Source organism: Capra hircus, chromosome 24 (assembly GCF_001704415.2).
Source record: "Capra hircus breed San Clemente chromosome 24, ASM170441v1, whole genome shotgun sequence".
Classification (NCBI taxonomy): Eukaryota; Metazoa; Chordata; class Mammalia; order Artiodactyla; family Bovidae; genus Capra; species Capra hircus.
The window spans coordinates 22,560,089-22,575,931 of NC_030831.1; the positions used below are offsets into that span (position 1 = coordinate 22,560,089).

The window sequence follows — 15,843 nt, forward strand, 5'->3', positions numbered from 1 at the left end:
AGTCTTGTCATCTTTGTCCTCAGCTCCCACTAGTCTCTAGCTTCTCCCAAGAGTCCTGCGCTTCAGCCATATGGAATGCCCCGCAGTTCTGGAATGTGCCCCTGGCTCCCTCGTATGACCCTTTACTCAGCCATCTCCCTTCATCGGGCATAGTCTTCAGTCTGCTGTCTTTCAAGATGTCATGCACTTATGTGCCCTGAGGAAACCACTCCTGATACCTTCAGGTGGAATTACTCTTTCCCTTTTTGCTCCCAGACACATTCACAGTCTATTAGAACATTTATGACACTCTGCAGTCATTAATGGACAGTTATTCCTGACACTTTTTAGATAAGCCCTTGATTGGACTTTGGGGGAGAGGAGAGACTCAGAAATGATGAAATAAATTTTATGGTTAGGGTCATGGGAGGAAAAGGTTCTTGGGTTTCACCAGATTCTCCCAAAGACTGTTGTTATCATTTAGTCACTAAGTCATGTCTGACTCTTTTGTGATTTCCATGGAATGTAGCCCACTGGACTCTTCTATCCATGGGATTTTCCAGGCAAGAATACTGGAGTGGGTTGCTGTTTCCTTCTCCAGAGGATCTTCCTGACCCAGGGATTGAACCCATATCTCTTGCTTGGAGGTGGATTCTTTACTACTGAGGCACCCGGGAAGCCCATATTTAATAAGCAGAGATATTACTTTGCTGAGAAAGGTCCGACTAGTCAAAGCTATGGTTTCCAGTAGTTATGTATGGATGTGAGAGGTGGACCACAAAGAAAGCTGAGTGCTGAAGAACTGCTGCTTTTGAACTGTGGTATCGGAGAAGACTCTTGAGAGTCCCTTGGACTGCAAGGAGATCAAACCAGTCAATCTATACACAGAGAGAAAAGCTGAAGAATCACAGCACTAAACTATAAGCAAATGGACAACATGGACAACTATTTCTTGGTTATCTTTGTAAGGAGATCAAACCAGTCAATCCTGAAGGAAATCAACCTTGAATATCCACTGGAAGGACTGATGCTGAAGCTGAAGCTCCAATACTTTGGCCACCTGATGCGAAGAGCTGACTCATTAGAAAAGACCTTGATGCTGGGATAGCAGAGGATGAGATGGTTGGATGGCATCACCGACTTGATGGACATGGATTTGAGCCAGCTCTGGGAGACGGTAAAGGACAGAGAAGACTGGCGTGCTGCAGTCCATGAGGTCACAGAGTCGGACACGACTGAGAGACTGAACAACAACAATTTGCACAATACCTTGTTAAAGCCTGGTTGATGATGCCTGGTGAGTGGAATAGGGTAGAACACCTCCTGTTTGCCAGATGCTACATATAATCCTGAGAAGGTCTCCCTTTATTTCAATATTCGAAGAAAGCTCAGTGAGATTCCTTAAGCGTGGTTTTCACAGTACCTTTATTACTCCTTATATTCTATGACTTGAGCAGGTGGCCAAGAATACTAGATACCAGAAGCCGCATTTCCAAAGAGCATCCATGGGTTGGCAAGCCTGAGGAACCGTCTTCTACTTTTCCCTGCTGGCTGTTGCTCTCAGCGATCCTGCATCACCTGCTTATTCCGCTAAGATGAAGGCTAATAGACAAAGCAGACAGAGATGTGGAGGACTGCGGAAGCAGAAATTAGTTGGGGACCACTGCTTTTTTTTCTTTTTTTTTTGTACTCTGTCCTGTCTAAATATATAATTAATTGTCTTTGTAAGATGAGAGTCAGTAATGGAGTGGAAGGCAGAAAATGAACTTCATCAACCATTTAGAACTGGAGAAGGAAAAGGCAACCCTTTCCAGTATTCTTGCCTGGAGAATTCCATGGATAGAGGAGACAATCCATGGGATCGCATAGAGTCAGACACAACTGAGTGACACACCCACACTCACACATACCCATTTAGAAAACAGCTCTAACCCAGTGGCCTAGTGCATGACCAGTTATTTGGAAGATGGGTTAGGAGAGCTCCTCACGTAGGGTGAGGAGAGCTCTGGATAGCTCATCAGCAGTACAGATTACTTATAGGTGTCCTGAGTTAGGTCAAGAAATGAGAAGTTATCTTTTGTTAAAAAAGAAAAATCTTTAAAAATCAATGGAAAATACCGATGAGAAAATCTGTAAAGCAGAGAGTCAAGGTACACAGCAGTGATGTTTTACACTACTTTTTTGTGTCTTTTCAAAATATTGGCTCCATTTCTTTTTCTCCAGCCCTTGCAGGAGTGACCATCACGACACAGACTTTGACCAGCTTGGTGCAGCTGCAACCAGACAGCACTTTGCCTTAGGCTCTGAAGTTCCCGGAGAAGGCAATGGCAACCCATTCCAGTACTCTTGCCTGGAAAATCCCATGGACAGAGGAGCCTGGTAGGCTACAGTCCATGGGGTCTCGAAGAGTCGGACGCGACCGAGTGACTTCGCTTTCACTTTTCATTTTCATGCACTGGAAAAGGAAATGGCAACCCACTCCAGTGTTCTTGCCTGGAGAATTCCAGGGACAGGGGAGCCTGGTGGGTTGCTGTCTATGGGGTCGCACAGAGTCGGAGAAGACTGAAGCAACTTAGCAGCAGCAGCTAAGTTCTAGCACAAATAGCAGACCCCACCTGACATGCGCACAGGGCCACCCAGACGCTCGAGGGCATTAACTCCGGCCCGTGGGCCACCCTTGGCCAATACAGGACAGAGTAGCTGGATTGGTGCCTCCTCCTTTTCACCCCGGGTGGATAGTTCGGACATTTCACAGCGTTCCTCAGCAGTGCTGCACTGTCTATCCGCTTTCCTTCCTCCTTCTTTGGGTTCACTCTCCAAACCAACTGCTTCCACGAGAGTCTTACTGTGGCGTCTGCTTCCTGGGGAAATACATGCTAAAGCAAGTCTAGTCAAGTCCCTACCCATCACTGATTGGACCCTCCCGGAATAATAAATGAGAACAAAATGATGATTATGACCACTTTCTAAGTAGATTCTGTTCCGTCATGCAAAGTTTCCTCAAGGTAATCTTCTCCACGATATAACATCACTATCTTATTCATCAGTGTTGAATTTGAAATGAACTGTACTTAACCTTACACTGAAGTTCATTATTTTTCTGAGAAACTAAGTTAATTGAGGGCGTGCTAAGTCCCTTCAGTCATTTTTTACTCTTTGTGACCCTGTGGACTGTAGCCTGCCAGGCTCCTCTGTCATGGGATTCTTCAGGCAATACTGGAGTGGGTCGCCATGCCCTCCTCCAGGGGATCTTCCCAACCAAGAGATTGAACCCATGTCTCTTATATTTCCTGCATTAGCAGGCAGGTCCTTCACCACTATCACCACCTGGGAAGCCAAAAATTGAGGGCTGGTGTCACTGTTCTCAGCTTTGCAGCAGGCCTGGGGTCCTCATGATTGCATCTTGATGACAAGTCTTGGCAGATATTATGGGACAGTGACTTGTTTATCAGGGCACTCGGCTAATATTTGGGCTACTTTGGTGGCTCAGACAGTAAAGAATCTGCCTGCAATGCAGGAGATGTAGGTTTGATCCCTGGGTTGGAAAGATCCTCTGGAGAAGGGAATGGCAAGCCACTCCAGTATTCTTGCCTAGGAAATCCAATTGACAGAGGAGCTTGGTGGGCTACAGTCCAAGGGATTGTAAAGAGTGGAACAGGACTGAGCGAATTTCAATTTCTGCTAGTATTTGGAAGTTAGAAATTGAGTTCCCAGTAATATGATTTCACTTGGTATTTCCCCAAGAGAAGCTACTCAGCATCTCTTGTATCATGTACTCCTCACTGGGATCAAACAGAACTTCACAATTCCTGATGGAAAAGGAGGTAAAACAGAAGTCTTAGTCCAGCACCATGAAAGAATAAAAATAGCTACAGACTTAATCCATTTCAGTAGCTATAGATACACTTGGTTTCTTTTAATCACCAAATGTATAAGTTATATATATATATATATATATATATTTTTTTTTTTTCCTTCAGAAAACAGCAATTTGCTCAGGGGACCAATAGGCTAGATATAGGTTTATTATATTAGGTTGGTGCAAATGTAATTGCAATTTCAGATTGTAAATTTTAAATCATTATAACTACATTCAAATGCATCTTTATTAATCAAAATAGGAACCATTATAACAAACACATTTCTGCCAATGAGAAATTAGTTGGTTTATTCCTGTAGTTGGTTTATTCCAGGATTCAGTGAAATCTTGGAAAGCATTTTCTGCTTCCTGTTGGTTGTGGAAGCATTTTCCCTGTTAAAAAGTTGTTGAGATGCTTGAAGAAGTGATAGTTGGTTGGCAAGAGGTCAGGTAAATATGGTGGATGAGGCAAAACTTCATTGCCCAAGTAGTTCAACTTTTGAAGCGCTGGTTGTGCGATGCTCAGTCGGGCATTGTCATGGAGAAGAATTGGGCCCATTCTGTTCACCAATGCTGGCTGCAAGTATTGCAGTTTTCAGTGCATCTCATTGATTTGCTGAGTGTACTTCTCAGATATAATGGTTTCACTGGGATTCAGAAAGCTGTAGTGGATCAGATGGGTAGCAGACCACCAAAGAGTGACCATGAACTTTTTTGGGGTGGAAATTTGGCTTTGGAAAGTGCTTTGGAGCTTCTTCTTGGTTCAGCTGCTGAACTGGTCATTGCTGGCTATAGTATAAAATCCACTTTTCATCACATATCACAAACTGATTGAGAAATGGTTTCTGGTTGTTGCGTAGAATAAGAGAAGATGACACTTCAAAAAGATGATTTTTTTTAAAATTTTCATTCGGGTCATGAGGCACCCACTTATCAAGCTTTTTCACATTTCCAATTTGCTTCAAATGACCATAGAATGGCTGACATTGAGTTCTTGGTCAACTTCTCATGTTGTTATCAGAGAATCAGCTTTGATGACGGCTCTCAGTCGGTCATCGTAAACTTTCGATGGCCGGCCACTGCACTCCTCATTTTCAAGCTCTTGTTTCCTTTGCAAAACTTCTTGACCATCAGCGCCCTGTATGTTCATTAGCAGTTCCTGGGCCAAGTGCATTGTTGATGTTGTAAGTTGCCTCCACTGCTTTACAATCCATTTTGAACTTGAATAAGAAAGTTGCTCAAATTTACCTTTTGTCTAACATCACTTCCCTATTCTAAAATAAACAGCAAGTAATGAGTCATTAGCAAAAAACATAAAGTGAGAAATGTGGATTAAAATGATGTATAACAGCTTTTCCGGTTATTGCAGCGTAGGGAACTATGAGCAGCAAAGTCTCCGGCGACACCCTCTACGAGGCGGTGCGGGAAGTCCTGCACGGGAACCAGATCAAGTGCAGAAAGTTTTTGGAGATGGTGGAGCTTCAGATCAGCCTGAAGAACTATGACCCTCAGAAGGACAAACGTTTCTCGGGCACCGTCAGGCTTAAGTCCACTCCCCTCCCCAAGTTCTCCGTGTGTGTCTTGGGGGACCAGCAGCATTGTGATGAGGCCAAGGCTGTGGATATCCCCCACATGGACATCGAGGCACTGAAAAAACTCAACAAGAATAAGAAACTGGTCAAGAAGCTGGCCAAGAAATATGATGCCTTTTTGGCTTCAGAGTCTCTGATCAAGCAGATTCCCTGAATCCTGGGCCCAGGCCTGAACAAGGCTGGCAAGTTCCCTTCCTTGCTGACCCACAATGAGAACATGGTGGCCAAAGTTGATGAAGTGAAGTCCATGATCAAGTTCCAGATGAAGAAGGTTCTGTGTCTGGCAGTGGCTGTTGGCCACGTGAAGATGACAGATGATGAGCTTGTGTACAACATCCACTTAGCTGTCAACTTCCTGGTATCATTGCTCAAGAAAAATTGGCAGAACGTCAGGGCCTTGTACATTAAGAGCACCATGGGCAAGCCCCAGCGTCTGTACTAAGGCACAGCTTAATAAACCATACTAAACCATAAAAATAAAATAAAATAAAATAAAATGATGTGTAACATAACCATCCTTATTTAGGAGTGTATTCCAGTACCAAATGGCAAAGCTCAACAATGTAAAACTGCAATTACTTTTGCACCAACCTAATAGCAAAGTTTTAGGGTATATCTATATTTGATATCCACAGACTCAGAAACTCTGAATAAATAGGATGTGTCCTATAAATAGGTTTTAAATGTGTTTATAAATAGACATCCTATTTATTCGAAACTTCAGGTTATTCTAATACTAAATTTGTACATGAAGGAAAATTACCAGACTCCCCTCGCCACCCATGGTCTAAACATAATGCTTGTTGTTGTTTAGTTGCTCAGTCATGTCCTACTCTTTGTGACCCCATGTACTATAGCCCACCAAGCTCCTCTGTTCATGGAATTTTCCAGGCAAAAATACTGGAGTGGGTTGCCTTTTCCTTCTCCAGGGGATCGTCCCCACCTAGGGATTGAACACACCATTTCCTGCATTGCAGGTGGATTATTTATCACTGAACTACCAGGGAAGCCCAAGCATGATGCTTGGAGCCCAGTAAATCTCAGCCCCTATTTGTTGAATGAATGAATAAATGTCTGAATGTTTGTTAACAATGGTGACAAAATGCCAACAAAGCTTCACTGAGAGGAAATCAAGGGTGTCAGGAAGGATTTTCCTGCATAATCACAGGTGTGGTTATGTGGGCGGAGTCATTCTTCCACCCCTGTCTTCCTGTCTTTGTTTCCTCTGTGTTTCCTGAGCCCAGGGATCCTGGGAGCGGGCTGCGGGAGAACACCCCCAGGTATTGCTTCATCACTCTGCTGATTGGCCCTGGGCTGATACCGCAGGCTCCCAGGAACAGAGCTTGGCAGATCACTAAGGGAAGGTCACTGAATCTCTCTCTGGCCTCCTTTAGTTGGGGGTGGAGAAACTTGAAAAGATATTCCTCCTTACATACCACTCCTTCCCAACTGACTGCGGCATTTAAGATGATGCTCTTTCCTAAACTGTGAGAGTGAAAGTGCTTAGTTGGCATAGCTTCCTGGCATAAAGAAGCAGCAGGAGAGAAGCACGCTGATGGATGTTACATCCAGATGTTTGGAAACAAGACTACAGGTGTCAGCTTACTTCACAGGTTGCATATGCAGTCATAGCAGCTTGAGAAGACCAAGTTTCCAGCATTCTCTAAAAATAAAAATACTAACAAGTAACCTAAGCCTTAAGGTCTTTAAGAGCTTAAAGGCAATTAATGGGAAGAAGTAGCCTAAATTAAACCCACGTCAGAAGCATCAAGGCTTTAAAATCTCAGCTTTTCTCTACCAGAAATTTGCCTGATTAAGGGGAGACATTTCTGCCATTGCTGCAGCATGCCCAGAGGGAAGCAGTGTCCCATCGCCTGGTGCACGGGCATCTTTAATGGGCTTGCTTATGTCCTGCTGTCACCCCCGACTTCCCTACAGGAAATTTTGGGGGAACATTGTATTCTAGTGCGATCCACTTGTCTTTGTTCTAAACAAGTGTCTAGAATGACTCAACGTCAGGAATGAAAGTGTATATCAAACACATTTGGAAGAATACAAAGATACGTTTGCTCCAAGGGTTTGAGCTCTGTCACTTATTTCCCTGTGAACATTCCTGCTCTTCCTTCTGGCTCTTTGAGTGGAGCGAGTCCTTCTATCTCTTCTTTCTAAATGATTTTTTCTGGGGACCATTTAAAAAGTCTTTATTGAATCCGTTGCAGTATTGTTTCTGTTTTATGATTTAGTTTTTGGCCATGAGGCATGTGGGATCTTAACTCCCCAACAAGGGATCAAATTAGCAGCCCCTGCATTGGAGGGTGAAGTCGTAACCACTGGACCACCAGGGAAGTCCCTACCTTTCTCTTTTAAACACATATCTTTTGGAGGGGGTGCTATTTCTCTTGCCTGTGTTTTTTCTTTAAACTTTGGGCAATGTGGTAGGCAGAATCCTAGGATGCCCTGCTTGGCCCCACCCCAAGGTTCCTGGCACGTCAAGGACAGACACCTAGTCCCAGTTATTCCATTAAACACTAATCCCGGTACTGCTCTGGGTAACTGCAGATGTAACTGAAGTTCCAAATCAGTTGTCTTGAGATAGAGAGAGTATCTGGGTGGGCGAGACCTAGCACATGAGTCCTTTAAGAGTAGAGAGGGTTTTTTTTTTTTTTTCCCCCTAGTTGGTCACAGAGGAGAGAGCCAGAGAGAAATGTGGATAAAGAAGCAGATATTCACACTCTGAATGGTTGTGGGGAGACATGTGGCAAGAACGTGACTTGCCTTTAGGTACTGAGAGCAGTCCCCAGCTGACAGTCAGCAACAAACGAGGATCTCAGTCCTTCACCCGTAAGGATGTGAATTCCACCGACAGTCAGTTCTCCTGGAAGAGGACCTGGAGCCCCAAGATGAGAACCACAGATTCAGCCAGTACTTGAGGTCAGCCCATGAGACTCTGAGCTGAGAGTCCAGCCATGCTGGTTGGGTTTCTACCTACAGAAACTGGGTAATTATAAACGTTGTTCTCAGTTGCCAAGTGTGTGGTCATTTGTTAAGCAAAGATAAAAACTGACACAGGCAACCAGAAGTCCACACACTTAACAATGAGGCAGAGGGGCTTCCTGGCGGTCCAGTGGTTAAGACTCTGCTGCCAATGCAGGGGGTGCCGGTACTATCCCGGGTTGGGGAACTAAGATCCCATGTGCCACACAGCCAAAAGAAAAAGCAACAACAAAAAATATGAGACAAGGATGAGGAATATGTTGATAGACTAGCTTGAAGGAAAATGAGTATGATACTAGCCTTTGTTAATGCAGGCTATTCCTGCAGCCTAAGACTAGTCACTTGGCAGGTGAAAAGTGAATCCAGTGGGCACATTCATTCATTCATAAAGTGAAAGTGAAAGTGAACTCGCTCAGTTGTGTCCGACTCTTTGCGACCCCATGGACTGTAGCCCACCGGGCTCCTCCATCCATGGGATTCTCCAGGCAAGAATACTGGAGTGGGTTGCCATTTCCTTCTCCAGGGGATCTTCCTGACCCAGGGATCAAACCCAGGTCCCCCGCATTGCAGGCAGGTGCTTTAACCTCTGAGCATTCATTCATAGGAGAGTATTTATTCAGGACCTAGGACATAGATAGCACTCACTTGGGTTAATTTTGCGGTGGTAGAGAAACATTTCAGTAAATAGACAACTCTATTTTTTTGGTTCACAAGAAATCCTGAAAGAAGTTTAGAGAAGTTATAGAGAAAAGCATGTGTTCTGACTTTAAATGATATCTGAATGAAGGAAACTTTACTTTTAAAAAATGTTTCATTAACTAGAGGAAAGATAGTAAAAGTCCAGAGAAAGTCCAGAGGCAAATGTATACCTTTTGTCCTCTTTTTCTTTTAAACACAATTTTAATTCAATTTTAATTGATATGAGTGATAGAAAATTCAGACTGTAAGCAGAACTAAAGACGGTGCAGTGTTGGCTGCGGGTGTCGGGGAGAGGATCCTCTCGTCTCCTTGCTTTTTTGTTCTCACTATTAAGCAGGAGGACTTCGAGATTTCTCATTGATTTCTCCTGTTGCCTTTTGTTGCTCATGAACTTAAGGCCGTGTTTCCTTGACTCCAGAGTAATTTCTGAAAACAGATCTGCTGACATTACAGGGTATCTGGGTCATTAACTGTGTCAACGCTGACCGAGGAAATCATTTTCTAGTAGAAGATGGTTATTTGTTCAAAATAAAGGCAGAGATGTGGCCATTTTCACATTTGTAAATGGTATATAGGGTATTTATTTTGTGGAAATTTAGCAGGATACCTGGAAGCGAAAGAGAAGACTGCTGATTAGCAAGGAGTATTGGAAATATTATCATAGTCTCCATTCTGTTTCAGTCCTCCTAGAAAATAAAATAGCCAATTTTTGTTTCCTATTTTTTTGGACACATTCCTTCCTTTGCTGTTTTAGAAAACGTGCTAGTTATGGCAGGGGAGGGAGGGTGTGACAAGGCACAAAGATGAATGGCAAAGGGAAGAAGCAGAGTTGGAAAACAGAGCCTATGGAGAAATTTGAAGGAAAGAAGAAGCTTTTGCCTGAAAAAAAAATCATTTTTTTTAATATTGAAATATAGTTGCAGTACAATATTATATAAGTTACAAGTGTACAATAGAGTGATTCACAGGTGGCTCAGAGGTTAAAGCGTCTGCCTGTAATGTGGGAGACCAGGGTTCAATCCCTGGGTCGGAAAGATCCTCTGGAGAAGGAAATGGTGACCCACTCCAGTGTTCTTGCCTGGAGTATCCCATGGACGGAGGAGCCTGGTGGGCTACAGTCCACGAGGGCACAAACAGTTGGACACGACTGAGCGACTTCACTTTCACTTTCATTCCATCTATGGGCTTCTCTGGTGGCTCAGTGGTAAAGAATCCACCTACAGTGCAGGAAACAGGAGATGCAGGTTCAATCCCTGGGTCAGGAAGATCCTCTGGAGGAGGGCATGGCAAGCCACTCCAGTATTCTTGCCTGGAGAATTCCCTGGACAGAGAAGCCTGGCGGGCTACAGTCCACGGGGCTGCAAAGAGTCAGACAGGACTGAAGCGACTGAGCACGCATTTCGTCTATAGTTATTATAAAATACTGGCTGTGTTCCCTGTGTTGTACAATGTAGCCTGAAGCTTATTTTATTTATTTGCATCTTATTTGATACCTAACAGTTTGTATCTCTTACCTTCTTAACCTTTTACTGCCTCTTACCCCTTTCCATTTCCCACTGATAACCACTAGTTTGTTCCTTAACATCAGCAAGTCTACTAAAAGCGGGTTTCTTACAACTCTTTTCTTCTAGCAGAGGTTAGTAAATTTTTTTTTTTTTTGGTGGACCAAGAGGCACCACTGTGTTATATAGTAATACTGTGTAGATATTAAGTAGAGAAAACAAGTTTCCACGTTTTTACTTACGAAGTTAAAAATACAGTAATTGAGTCCACTTGTTTGAAGTTTTTTTTTTTTTTTTTGATATGGACTATTTTTTAAAGTCTTTATTGAATTCATTACAGTATTACTTCTGTTTTACATTTTGGTTTTTTGCCCACGAGGCATGTGAGATCTTAGCTCCTGTTCCCTGGATCGAACCCACTCCTACACTGGAAGGGGAAATCTTAATTACTGGACAACCAAAGAAGTCTTGGGTCCAATTTTTAAACAACGAGAAGAATGGAATTATTTTGGGAGGATAACATTATGCTTAGTCGGAGTTGTGAATCAATGTTCCCTATTATCAAATACTCGTCTGTGAAAACTATTCTTAGTTCATGGTTGATACAAAATAGATGCTGAGCCACATTCAGACCACAGGCCACAGTTTTCTGGCCTCTCCTTTGGAGTTTTTCAGAACAATGGCAATGAGCTATTCTCAGCATCCATCAGTGACTGTATTAACAGAATGAACATAAATGTCAGTGATAGGAATCAATACTTTAGCAACAGAGTAGGCAAGGGCTACAGGGAAGGAAATATGAGGAATTAACTAGCTCTTTTGATCTTTAAATTTAGATAAAAAAGAAATCTCCTAAAAATCTATATACCCCATGTTACACCCAGAAATATTTTTTCTAGGTGATGACTTTGTGTCAGTTTTTACATTTTCCCTCCATTATGTAGTTTTAAAGCTTAGTTTTGTTAATATACAAACTATAAATAATGTCTGGGCCATAAATAAACACCCTGTTCTCAGTTAAGGTCTATTGATTTCCATGAGTAAATACAGTGTAAGAGTTTTCAATAAAGCGATGCCCTTCAAAGCATACTTCCTGGATTTTTTCCTTATTTCTTTTATTGTAGAGTACACCAGGTACCATAAAACACTGTGGGTTAGGTTTTATGGCAGACAGAAAATAAATTCCTCTAATAGAGGGGTATATATTCAATGTTGACTAATACGTCACATACATCCGTGTTGCTGGTTATCTTCCTAAAAGGAAGACTTCAACTTTGATGAAGATAAACCAGGCCCAACTGTGTGAGCATTTTACATGTACCTCAATACAACTGTTATATTTTTTGTCAGGAAGGAAAACTTAAGTAGCACACATAGTGCTTGCATGTAAGACTCTGACACAAGTAGAAACAACTTTAATATGAAACTTAATTTTAGCAGAGCACTCAATATATGCTTATTTTTTCCCCTTGAGCCTTAGTTTTGCCTAGTTTGTATAGAATGTAATATCCTTCCTTTCGCTAAAACATGTGAAGTTGATAAGGTACCTTGCAAAGCAAATAACACTTCCTTGTGTAATGTCTACTCACTCTTTAAGACTCAGCCCAGTGTCTCTTGCTCCAGGAAAACTCCCGCCAGCAGCCCTCACACCTAGGTCTAGGCTCTGCCTTCTTGTTGCTCCCACACACACTCTGCCCTTATTACACTTCCACGTGCTGTTGTTTGTCTATGTAAAAATCCATCTACCCAATTAGACTTTGGGCAACGGTAAGGCAGTGATCCAATCTCATTCACTCTAGCTTTATTCCTGGAACCTTGAGCAGGGGCTCATTTTAAGCTTCCTAAATTAAGGGGTAAGTGAGTGGATGCACAGAGGGATAGACAGGGATGGATCAACACCATTTTCCCCACTGTTTTTCAAAAGAGTCAGTGAGGTTATGACATAATTCAGGATGCGGAATAAAGATGAGGGGAGCAGGGAATGGAAAAGGAGGTATCCAAAGAGGAGAAAGGGCCTCTATCAGAGAGTAGGAGGAATGAGATATGGCCTGTGGTTTGCTGGACCCAGTTAGGGCCAACCAAGTGCGGCCTTTGTAATGCTGGCTACAGGGTTGCCTAAACAATGTGGGTCATTTTTCTTTACTTTCCCTTCCTTCCCCCCTCCCTCTCTTCCCTCCTTTCTCTCTTTTCCTTATTTATTTAATTAGCTATGTATTTGTTTATCCTTACCATTTTGTGCTGTCTTTTTATTATTCTTCGGAAAGCACTCAAGATATTTTATTCTGGCATCTAATATAATTTCAGCAAAATATTTCATAGCCTAGATTATACAAAATGCACAAGGAGAAATATGTGTTGAACATCAGTCTTGTTCTCAGAAATTTAAGTAAAACGTAGACAACATATAAAAAAATTGACCCTACTGTGAAGAGCCCTAAATTTGGTGAATGAGAGAAGATAAGCACCAAAAATATTCAATAACACCCAAGGCAATACACAGCACTTCCTTACTCTTCTTCAATACCTGACAATTTCTTTTCTAAAATACACATTGATTTTGTCACTTTCTTTAGGGGAGGTCCCTGATCACCTCTTGCCAGATCCACCAAGTTCCCCATCTCTACTGAAAGTAGCCTAAGGAAGGCTCTGTGTAGCAAAGCTTTATGAGGATAGAATTCCATCTACACTGAGGCCCATTGGAGTGGTAATGAAGAAAAGGGAGAGGGTTCCATCATTTTCATTGCTGAAATCACAGAGATTCTTTCTTTTGCTTACATATAGGTGATGGGGTTGAGGGGGGAGGGGAAGCTTTCTTGTGCGAGCATTTTCTTGGTCCTTTACCACCAGTCTCCGAAAGGGCTTTTATGTAAGACTTATCAACATGAAGGACCGCAAGCACAGTCCCTGGTTCCTTCCTGCATCTGCAGTGTTCTTTTATTGCATTTTGGGGAACTGGTTTAACTTCCTGTGATGAGCCTGCCAATGCAGAGATCCAGGAGACGTGGGTCCAATCCCTGGGTCGGGAAGATTCCCTGGAGGAGGAGATGGCAATCCACTCCAGTATTCTTGCCTGGGAAATCCTATGAACAGAGGAGCCTGGCGGGCTATACTCCATGGGGTCCCAAAAGAGTCGGACACGACTGAGCACGCACGCACAACAAGCTAAACCACATCTTTGATATTTGACCCACCTGGTTTTTTCTTCCTTCCTGTCCCTGGAGCCAAATTTCAGCCCCCAATTTCTAGCTGCTAGAGCTGGGGAAGAAGCTGCAGATGAGCAAGCTGAGGAGTAGATGTCTCCGATGCATTCCTGTAGCTGTAAACTAAGAAGCCTGGGGCGGAGGCGGCCCCCCAGGGCCATAAGAGGCATTTTGCTAGAGATCGCAGGAGAGCAGAGACGTAAACGCGGCTGGTTTCCACATTCACCAAGTGCCTAATGCCCATGCTAGGTATTTAAGAACTATGTCTATGTATGCAGGAGAACATTATGGTTTTCATTTTTAAAATTCATCCAATACGAACTAGAAAACGAGAACAGTTATTAATTGTATAGCAGTCGGTTTTCAGAGAAGAAAAGAGTAAGTTCCTACAGATGAACTTGGAAGCACTCTATTTTTCAAGAGAAAATGAATGTGATAATCTGATGGAAGTACTGACCTGGCATGGAGAGTGAAACTGCTCACTGACGGATGAGCCAGCTTGCTGCTACATGTTAAAATTTGGGAAAAAGTTAAAGCAAGTTTGTTTCTCTAAGTATCATTGTCTCTTCTCTTGCTATGGTCTGATGTAAGCAAAAGTAGTTAATGCTCTGATACAAAGGACTCATTTTTGTAGTTTCAGAAAGAAACTTGAATGTTTTCCAGGAGCTTGTAAACATTTCCCTATATTTGTAAAGAAAACATATGGAGGACTTAATAGTTGATATTTTCTAAAGTTAAGGTCCCCTGGAGAAGGAAGTGGCAACCCACTCCAGTACTCTTGCCTAGAAAATTCCATGGATGGAGGAGCCTAATGCGCTACAGTCCATGGGGTCGCAAAGAGTTGAACATGACTGAGTGACTTCACTCAAAGTTCTTGGAAGCCATTTGGAGGGCTTGGAGCTTATAATACCAAAGCTAGAGAAAAGAAAAACCCATCCATCTGGATTTAAACCATTTCAAGGGCAGGATACATATCCAGAGGTTCATCTGTTCCAATACTTCAGCAGTTGAGTCATTCAGAATTGTTTGGGAAAAGTCTTTCTACCATTTTTGTATCATAAGCTCTTATTGTTGTATAAACATAGTTTTTTTTTTTAATCCATACTTGCAAGAAAGCCTACTTTTAATAAACCAAGTAACAGATGTGAACTATGGGATTCACAGGAGTAGTTAGCCCAAGTAACAGATGTAAACTATAGGATTCATGGGGGTAGCTGGCCCAAGGAACCAGCATACTTACAATTGCATTTCTTCTGAACAAACCTCAGCTTGCATGCTGTTCTATAGGTGGAGAGTCGGATACGATCCAGGTCTTGAGCCCCTGGGGATAGATAAAAGGTACACATGTGGTCTGCTGGCATGTGGAAAGGAAGTGATCATGGTCATAAACGAAATAACTGCAGACCTAACCGATACATGTAATTTGACTTTCATCGTTGCTAGAATAGAAATTTAAGACCTGAGGTCTGTCTCGTACACCTCAGGTTCTGGGACATCAGGTTGTCAATCCTGTACATGGGTTTGTGTCTGCCACTTCTGAGAACAGTCGGCTCACGTTGTGACTTAAACTGCTAGATGACACCAGATAGTAATATTATCAAATAATGATTTTTAATGGACTGTAATCTGTTATTACAGATTAGATTAATTACGCACCTCACACGCTGTGAGGTGAGCATAGGCTGAACATTGGGCATCCACTCTTGGTGCCTTCAGACCAATTGCTTTTAGAGGCCTCAGTTTTCTCATCTGGGAAATGGGACTGACGATAATACTAGTACTTACCTCATGGACTGTTGAAGGATAAATGAGTGTCTATTAATCTAAAGCATTGGGAATGCTGCTTGGCACACATACATCGTTATTATTGCTCGTGTCTATACTACAAAGCTTCCTGTCAACCTCAGAGGAGTCTCCTTTCAAAAACAACCACCGTTGTAGATTTGTGGTTGCCCAGGGAGCAGGGTGAGGGAGGGATCAGCTGGGAGTTTGGGAATAGCAGATGCAAACTAGTATAT

At 42.7% G+C, this 15,843-nt stretch overlaps 1 protein-coding gene and 1 pseudogene across 21 annotated transcripts in view; one reads left to right on the plus strand and one right to left on the minus strand.

The window, feature by feature from the left end:
- The window catches only part of DTNA (dystrobrevin alpha), a 437,121-nt gene that overhangs the window by 120,274 nt on the left and 301,004 nt on the right, over positions 1–15,843 (minus strand). For all 20 annotated transcript variants that reach the window (XM_005696994.3, XM_005696992.3, XM_013974260.2 and 17 more), the window contains one exon: positions 15,066–15,146. In XM_005696994.3, coding sequence (XP_005697051.2) covers positions 15,066–15,146 — 81 coding nt within the window. The remainder of the gene's footprint in view (positions 1–15,065; positions 15,147–15,843) is intronic.
- On the plus strand, positions 5,204–5,927 carry LOC102176840 (annotated as a pseudogene). The gene has a single exon (XR_001297222.2). The product of XR_001297222.2 is annotated as a 60S ribosomal protein L10a pseudogene (transcript).